The sequence below is a fragment of the Pseudorca crassidens genome, chromosome 6 (genome assembly GCF_039906515.1).
Source record: "Pseudorca crassidens isolate mPseCra1 chromosome 6, mPseCra1.hap1, whole genome shotgun sequence".
NCBI lineage: Eukaryota > Metazoa > Chordata > Mammalia > Artiodactyla > Delphinidae > Pseudorca > Pseudorca crassidens.
In genome coordinates, this window is record NC_090301.1 from 93,154,815 (window position 1) to 93,164,173 (window position 9,359).

General features: G+C 32.8%; 1 protein-coding gene across 3 annotated transcripts in view; it reads left to right on the forward strand.

Annotated features, from left to right (window-relative positions):
* DARS1 (aspartyl-tRNA synthetase 1) overlaps positions 1 to 8,844 on the forward strand; it is a 67,497-nt gene extending 58,653 nt beyond the window's left edge. For all 3 annotated transcript variants that reach the window (XM_067742063.1, XM_067742060.1, XM_067742061.1), the window contains exons 11-16: positions 1,307 to 1,453; positions 2,985 to 3,027; positions 4,408 to 4,488; positions 5,890 to 6,001; positions 6,190 to 6,261; positions 8,182 to 8,844. In XM_067742063.1, coding sequence (XP_067598164.1) covers positions 1,307 to 1,453; positions 2,985 to 3,027; positions 4,408 to 4,488; positions 5,890 to 6,001; positions 6,190 to 6,261; positions 8,182 to 8,273 — 547 coding nt within the window. In that variant the 3' untranslated portion in view covers positions 8,274 to 8,844. The remainder of the gene's footprint in view (positions 1 to 1,306; positions 1,454 to 2,984; positions 3,028 to 4,407; positions 4,489 to 5,889; positions 6,002 to 6,189; positions 6,262 to 8,181) is intronic.
* Positions 8,845 to 9,359: the final 515 nt, after the last annotated feature.

Consider the following 9,359-nt stretch of genomic DNA (forward strand, 5'->3'; position numbering starts at 1 on the left):
GGCTAAAGTTTATTACTTCCATTAAAACTTTAAGACTAATCAGGAAGTAGTAGTGTTTTTATTTCTACTGTTTTCATAGAATGTAAACATACTTTTTTCAATTCTGTTAATCATGGAAAATTCTAGATCTCTTACAAAAGTAGATAGACTAGCCTAATGAAACCCCATATACTCATCACCCAATTCAACCATTGTCAGTCCATGGCCAATTTTGTTTTACCCATTTCCCCCCTGCCCTCTTATTTTGAAGCAAACCTCAGCTATCATTTCATCCATAAATACTTTAGTAAAAATATACCTTTTCAATCTTAGCATCTTCCACAGCAGCAGTTTAGTGCAGTGAACATTTGTCTTGTGCCTCTTGTTTAGAAGGTAGACAATAAACATACTATAGTGATTATTAAAATGAGAAGGAAATAGGCACTCTCCTAAACAAACTTATGGTATAGTGGGAATGGGGGAAGATAAGTGTTCATTAATTTGGTCTTCCTTGATGATAACAAGTGTTATTAAAGTATTAAAAAGTCAGATTTTTTAATGCCTCATAAAATGGGTATTTTTTGTTTCTAACAATGTGAGCTGATATGAATTATAAAAGTTTTTTATCCTTTAATGCCACTGTGATGACAAATGAGATTGAGAATTGGTGCTAAATATTTTTTAAGTATTTAAATTTCCTTATTTAACTTAATTTCTTGATAACAGTTTTTTTCTGGTACATACACTGTTTCAAAGCATGATTTTATGTGACATGAACAGATATTCAATATCTATCAGATATTTTTTCTTAGCTGCTGTTTCTACTACTGAAGAGCCTAAAAGTCCCTGAGGCAATTTCTATACTGAGGCTGATTTTACATGAAAGAGCTTTGCTCTAAAAGCATTTCCTTTTGAGTTGTCTCTGAATTCAAAATTGTTATCAGTGGAACCGTGGAACTAATAGTATATAGGCTCTTGGGTCCATGTCACCTGCCCGCTTGACTACAGGCTCCCGGGACAGCTAGGAGATCTGTGGCAATGAGCAGGTTCAGCTGGAAAGGGCATGTTTCTACCCCAGAACCTGTTCAAGTTGTCCTTTCCTTATCACTGCACATATAATAACTCCAATGAAATGTTAAAAATGTTGCTTCTTTGTTTAAGAAAAAAATGTGTATTGAGTGTGTGGAAGAAAAAAAGCTGTATGTTCCTTATTTCACCAGTATTGGTTAAAAAATTTTTTTACATTTATGTATTGCCACAGTGACCTCATGTGGGGAAAACATTTATTTCACACATTTTTATTAACTCTTAATCATTGTACAAATAGGTTTCAAACTGAAATTCAGACGGTGAATAAACAGTTCCCATGTGAGCCATTCAAATTTTTGGAGCCAACTTTAAGACTGGAGTATTGTGAAGCATTAGCTATGCTTAGGGAAGCTGGAATTGAAATGGGAGATGAAGATGATCTAAGGTTTGTTTGTCTTTGTGATTTTTAAAACTTTAGTAATTAGATTTAAGATACAAAAGAATAAATATATTGATGAATGATGGTTTTTTCACCCAGTTGATAAACTTCAGTTTTATTAATTTTGGTATATAGTATCATGCTTGTTTTGTTCAATGTGTGATCTGAAATAAAATGTTATGTTTAGGGCTTCCCTGGTGGCGCAGTGGTTGAGAGTCCACCTGCCGATACAGGGGACACGGGTTCATGCCCCGGTCCGGGAAGATCCCACATGCCGCGGAGCAGCTGGGCCCGTGAGCCATGGCCACTGAGCCTGCGCGTCCGCAGCCTGTGCTCCGCAATGGGAGAGGCCACAACAGTGAGAGGCCCGCGTACAGCCAAAAAAAAAAATGTTATGTTTAATGTGGTTTGCCTAAGCTTCAGTATTTTTGTTTATAAACACCATTTTTGTGCATTTTTCCCCCTGCTTCATATTTGTAATGCTTTAAAGAAAATATAGGGCCCTTTGCCTGTGATTTTATCATCTAATATGTGAACTCTCTTTTTAAATCAGTGGTGTTAGAGGGTATAGACAACAGCCTAAATCTGTCCCCATACAGGATTAGGGTATGAAACTTTTAAAGATCTCTAAAAGTTATACAAGTCACTGATCTTTGATATAACTGTATTATATTATCTAAATTCAGATCAAACAATTTATAATTTTGAAATTAATTATATAGTTTAATAAAGATTAGAGATTTCTGTCTACTTATGTTTTATTCAAGGGTTCTTAAGTTAAAATATTTAAGCCAACACAATAATTCATATCAATATAGGAAGGGAAGGTTTTTTTTTTAGGGTTTTTTTAAAAACATATTTCACCCAAAACCCTTCATTTACCTTTATTTGTTTAACAAATATATATGTGTTTGTGTGTACACATATGTATATATATTGTTTTAATCATCCTGTACATTGCTAGATGACATTTTAAGGAAAACCATAAATCCTATAATTACTTTAAGTTGGATAATATTTTTGTAAGTATTTTGGAAATTTTTCTTAAATAGGATAGAACTTAAAGTAGCAAAGTCCTGGCTATAGAAATGTAATTGGTTTATATATATACACTGTTAACATTTTACTTGGAAATACTGATTTTTGTTTTGTAAATCTTTGATAAAGAGTAAAAAAGGAGAGACCATTTTGGAGTAGAACCATTTAATGGCAAGAGAAGCCTATGTTGGTATGGTAAACTTTCATTATCTGTAATTGTAGGAAACTACTTCATCCATGCTATTTGTGAATCAGTGAATTGCTAAATTCTATTTATTTAAATATTATTGAGCAGCACCTACTAACTGTACCAGGTGCACTCATAACTGGTTTCCAGTAGTAGTTGCCTTTTTAAAAAGGAGCAGAATAGACAACTATGTATTTTGGCTAAATTTTTTATCCTTTGAGAACTTCAAATAGAAGAGGTTCCTTATTAACTTAAAACTCTTTTAAGTTGCTGTTTGATCTTCAAACATCTGATTTCCTGTTTCTTTTTCAGTACACCAAATGAAAAACTGTTGGGTCGTTTGGTAAAGGAAAAGGTAAGGACTCTTGTACATGCTGGATTTCTTTTTATAAATTTGAAACATACCCTGGAACTAGAGAACAGTTGTAAGGGGGGCTAATCTTCCTAGAATGGTAATATTCCAGAATAAATAAAAACCAAGGGGGATAATATATTTTTTTTAATTCTTAGGAAAATAAAAAGTACTCAGACAGGCTTTGCCCAAATGGTATGATTAGGTCAGTATTTGATTTTTGTATAAGTTGTACTGAGGTACCTCTAAAGTGATGTCTAGGTCTGATTGTCAGATTAGTTAGAGAGGACCTCAAGATGATTTTAAATTATTTAGAAATGGTCTTCCCTCACTACCCTTGCTAATTCATGGGAGTAGAGGGTGAATGAATTTCCTTTATGCCTCTTACATGAAAGCTACTTTCCTATCTCATTTTCTAAAATTCCAAAGAAGAGAAAAACTAAACTTAGTGTGATCTTTAAAGAAATTAAGAAAATTGTGTAATTGAATAAAAACAGTCCTTGAGCTCCTCCTGCTGGTTGCACTCAAAACTGTTCAACTGACTGGGGAACTAGCCTGTTTGTGAAACTGCATAGTACTGAGTTTATACCTTTAAAATGATGTTTCAGTAGGGGCATTTCTAATTTGTCAGCTCTGTTGACATTCTCTCTATGCTCCAGTTTTAGGAAAAATGTTTAACATCAAAACAGTTGAAACGTGACTGGTTTCTTTTTAACTAAATGTAGGTCACATATTCTTTCTAACAAAAGTATCATAATTTCATGTTAATGTTATTTATTTCAATTGTAGTTTTCATCTAAGAAAACTACCAAATTAGTATCTAAAATATTAAATATCTAAGTGAAAATTTAAATTACTGGGGGGAATAATCAAGGTTTTTTTAAGATGAATATAGTAAAAGACGTCAGTTTTTCCCAAAATAATTTATAGATTTAATGTAGTTTTTGTAAAACCCAATGAGATTTGGGATAATTTAACAAAAATAGTTATAAAATGCATCTGAAAAACTAAATGAGCTAGAATTGCAATGCAAAAAAATGAAAATCAAAGAAGTTTATCACAGCATAATTTTCAATGGAGGAGAAATTGTAAAGATATTACAAGTCCAAAAAAAGAAAACGAAAAATGCATATTTGAACTATGATCGAATAGTCAACAACTCCTAAAAATTAAGTATATTGGAAGAATTTATAACATGGCAAAATACTGTAGGATACAGGTGTTACTTGAAAGAAGCAGAATAGTTACTGTATATAGAGTGTAATTACAGTAATTTTGAAGAACAAAACATGTATAAAAAAGACAGTTAATTGAAATGGTTGCCTTTTTACTTTAATTAAACTTCTTAAAAATCTGTTTTAATCATATTTATTCTTTTTATAGTATGATACAGATTTTTATATTCTTGATAAATATCCATTGGCTGTAAGACCTTTCTATACCATGCCTGACCCAAGAAATCCTGTAAGTAATTTGATTTTAAATAACCTGTTTGGGGGAAGAGGGAAAACTTTATTGTCACTGTGTCAAGTTGTACAATGGGAATAATGGTTTTCATTAGTAACTTGCAGTTTTGATGGACACGTTTTTATATGTATTGCTACTAGTTTCTGTCAGTCAGATCAAAATGATACTGTGAAATTTGAATATTCTAGAAAATTAGTCCACAGAACCTGTATTAAAAATAATTTTCATGTGTTTCTTTTTTTAATTTATTATTATTATTTTTGTGGGGGGCTGTGTTGGGTCTTCTTTGCTGTGTGCAGGCTTTTCTCTAGTTGCAGCGAGCAGGGGTTACTCTTTGTGGCACTGCGTGGGCTTCTCATTGTGGTGGCTTCTCTTGTTGCGGAACACAGGCTCTAGGCGTGTGGGCTTCAGTAGTTGTGGTGCAGGTGCTCAGTAGTTGTGGCACACAGGCTTAGTTGCTCTGCGGCATGTGGGATATTCCCGGACCAGGGCTCGAACCTGTGTCCCCTGCATTGACAGGCGGATTCTTAACCACTGCGCCACCAGGGAAGTTCCTCATGTCATTTTTAAAGATATATGAGGAAGTAACACTATATAAACAACAAATACTATTAATAGATTTGAAGACTTTACCAAATCATTTTATCATTGACCTTGAACTAAGAATTCACATTCTATCCTGGTAGTTAATCTAAATAATGTCTTGTGGCTTTTCATTGTTTTTCCTCTGCACTGGTTCCCCAACTTTAGTGGGCATCAGAACCACTTGGAGGGCTTTTAAACCACAGATTGATGGACCCCATCACCAGACTTTCTGATTAGTTGGTCTGGGGTGGGGCTTGATAATTGGTATTTCTGATAAGGTAATACTGAAGCTACCAGTCCAGGAATCACACTTTGAGAACCATTGGTTTATTGAAAGACGGGGAAAGAAGTTAAAACCTGATAAGGAATAGTTTGAGCTATGGTAAATTGATGTTCAATTTACTTTCCTTAAAATAAGGGCGTTTTAAAAGTTAAAAAGACTAACACCTGTTGATAATTTGAAGTTCCAAAAGTGATCTCAAAATCATATCACACTTAAAAAATTTCAGATGATAAAGTGAAACAAGAATCAGCACTACTTCTTGAAAGAAGATATAATGTTCTGATTTGTTGTTGGAAGGTATGGGAGAAGGGGAACATAAAATCTGATAGAGGCAAGGAAGAACTTATTATTCAACCCTCACTAGTTTAATCCTGTTTTAGAGAAACAAATCATGTTTATTGGAGCAGGTTCCATCATTAATTGTAGGAAAAAATGGACTTGCTCTTCATGCAACAAAGGGTGTTTTTCCACATATGTGTGATAGGGTGATAGCCACTTGAGTGGTATTTTTTTATTTGTTTTTCCTGCAGAAACTGTCCAACTCTTATGATATGTTCATGAGAGGAGAAGAAATACTGTCAGGAGCTCAAAGAATACATGATCCTCAGCTGCTAACAGAGAGAGCCTTACATCATGGAATTGGTAAACAACTTAAATATACTGAGGAAGGCCATGTATATTCTGAAAATAATAAATTTTAAAACCCTTTAAAGAATTTTCAGAAACAGTCATTTGTTTTAATCTTCATTGTACAGTAATTGCTTTTGCAATTTTTTTAAGCTAAATAAGATGATAAATTATGTGGGGTTTTTTTTATGTTTGTTTTGTAGATTTGGAGAAAATTAAGGCATACATTGATTCCTTCCGCTTTGGAGCCCCTCCTCATGCTGGTGGAGGCATTGGTAATATTTCTTTGTATTATGACAATATTTCCAACCCAGATTTCATTTGTCAAAGTGTTCATTCAGTTCTAACGAAATTTCTTCAGCATTAGACTCCAAAAAGTAAATTCTGTATATTGTTATTGCTTACAAATAAGTTCACAAGTGCTAAGTGTAATACAAATTTGAATTATAAGAATTTTTTAAGTGAGTTACGACTAAATGGAAATTTGATTTTGAGTATCCTCTTTTCTTTCTGTACCCATGAGTTCATTCAGGTTAGCCCAGATTAAAGCTCTCCCTCAGGTTAGTTCAGATTGCTGCTAAATGTTTTTGTTGAAATGTAACATTTCATTGGCTTTTAGAACCACTTCTAGAGTATATGTAAGATGCTGCTCTGTGATTGAAAATGAGTAAATATTTAACTTAACTTTTGGATGTCCGTATCAAAAACTCTTAAGTTTTCTATTGTTTGTTTTGGGGGTTTTGGTAAACAGGTAATATACTTACAAAAATTTCAAATTCAAAGCATATAGAAGAGTGTACATTCACCTCCCTACAGAAAACTATTGTTTCTAGTTTCCTCTTTGCCTTTGCAAAGATAATCTTTAATATGCAAAGCTACATGTACTTTTTAAAATACATTTTTTATACAAATTATAGTATATTATATAAACCGTTCAATACCTTGCATTTTTCACTTACTATATTTTGTAAGTTGTTCCTTATCAATACTTGAGCTTTTTCATTCATTTTTAATCACTACATAGAATCCATTGAAAGGGTGCATGGTAATCTTGTTAACCAGCTTCCTATTGATAGAAATGTAGGGTATTACCAGCCTTTTGTTATTACAAACAATGCTACATTGAATATATACATAGTTTAAATTTCAATGGGAAATTTATGGCTATTTTCTCTTAGAATATTGAATGATGCACATTTTGCATGATATTTTACAGACTTTTGTAACTGACTATGTAAATTTTCATCGTGCTTGTGAAGAAAGACACTTGAATGGTTATCAAAATACTACCTATTTTTGTTAATTAATATTTGAGTGGAAGATGGGATATGGTGATTTCTTTTTTTTTTTGATTAGTGTTAGGTTACTATAGTACAAGGTTCAAATTTACGTCTGCAGATGTTTTTGAGTAAGGAATAGAAATATAAGTATTAATTCTTTTATTTATATTACTTTTAGATGTCAAATGTATTAAACTTAAAAGTTGTTGATATATAAAAGTATTCTTTGACCTTGCCTTCTTTGTGGGATGTATTAGCCTGCTACAATTCAGTGAACTAGATATATCATATTGCACACAAAAAGTTTCATTTGCTAGTTTTGCTGTGTTTCCCAGGTGATACTTGTTCTTAATTCTTGTCAGTAATATAGTATTTAAGTCACATGTCAAAATCAGCCTCTTCTACATTCGAAACATTTAGTACAATAATGTATTATAGAGTCTTTTATGCTAGGAACCATCATGTTTCATGTGTATTGAATTATAATAAATTTCTGGTAACTTCTGTTAAATCAAATTTCCGTGAACAAGTTTATGACTTTCGTCTTACACTGATGGCCTGGACTACATAATTAAAATCTGGTCTCATTTGAAAACATAATAATAGGCTTATAAAATATTTTTTGTTTGTTTAGATCATAAATTTTGGATATTTACATAGATTTTTGTAGTTCACATTTCACAGAATCCATACAACTTAAGAATATCTCATTTAGTCCTTCCCACATACAGCATCATCTGTTTCTGAATCAGACCCAAAATATTCCATTTTAAACTCAAAATAATAGAAGTCATTTTTCTTCCTAACAAGGAAAAGCATTTTGTTGATCAGTGATATTATTTTGGTAGTTTTCAATAGGTAAAGACCCTGGGAGATTTTCAGAAAATGAATTAATGATTATTTTGTTTTCTCCAGGGTTGGAACGAGTGACTATGCTGTTTTTGGGCTTGCACAATGTTCGTCAGACCTCAATGTTTCCACGTGACCCCAAACGACTTACTCCTTAAGGAAACTGTTGCTTTTTATTCTTTCCAGTACCTGCTATTAATCAGGCTGTACCTTAGGTACTTAAAATATGCAATAAAATAAATGTCTTATCCAAAGTGCCACAATTACTTTTGGACTAATTCAGTATAGGTTACTTTAAAAGAGAAGATTTTTATAACTTTGGACATGCTTCAGTAGGAAATGGTTGAACATTTTAATGAAAAATTCATATTGTTATGTTAAACGTTCATATATTGCATTACTACAATAAATGTTAACAGCAATTTTAAACAGTTAACATTGTGTAAATTTTCTTTTCTATATTGCAGTGGCTACAATATTAATGTCTTACATTTTCAATATTTGGTCTTATTTTTTTAAATTCTGACGTTGAGGTAAGAATTTTAGGGGAGTATCTGAGATTTTAATGAATGTATAATTGGCATATCATGGAAAATTAGGCAGAAAATATCAATTCTTAAAAATTGTGCTCAGAAATGTAAAGCAGGTGAGAATACTGGTTAGAAAATATACAATATAATACATTGTTAAATAATCTAAACCTGAATTTCAATAAAATTTTAAAGCTAATTATAGTTGTTTCTGTGTAACTTCATGGCAATGTGATTTTATAACTGGTTCTTGGCATTTATAATTTGGGAGAAGAAAAAAAATAGACATCCCGTTTATGTAAATGATTAAAAGCAAATGAAAACTGATATATGCATAACATGTATTAATCAAGAGGTAAATTCAGATGGGTGTAAGGATACAGTTCTTAAAGCTGAAAGCTTGGGTTGCTTTAATAGTTTATTTCACATAGATTAAAAAATACTGCAGAGGGGCTTCCCTGGTGGCACAGTGGTTGATAGTCCGCCTGCCAATGCAGGGGACACGGGTTCGTGCCCCGGTCCGGGAAGATCCCACATGCTGCGGAGCGGCTAGGCCCGTGAGCCATGGCCGCTGAGCCTGCGCGTCCGGAGCCTGTGCTCCGCAACGGGAGAGGCCACAACAGTGAGAGGCCCGCATACCGCAAAAAAAAAATTTTTTTTTTAAAATATTGGAGAATTTTCTGTTTTTGTTTTTAACTGGTACTGGCATTTCGT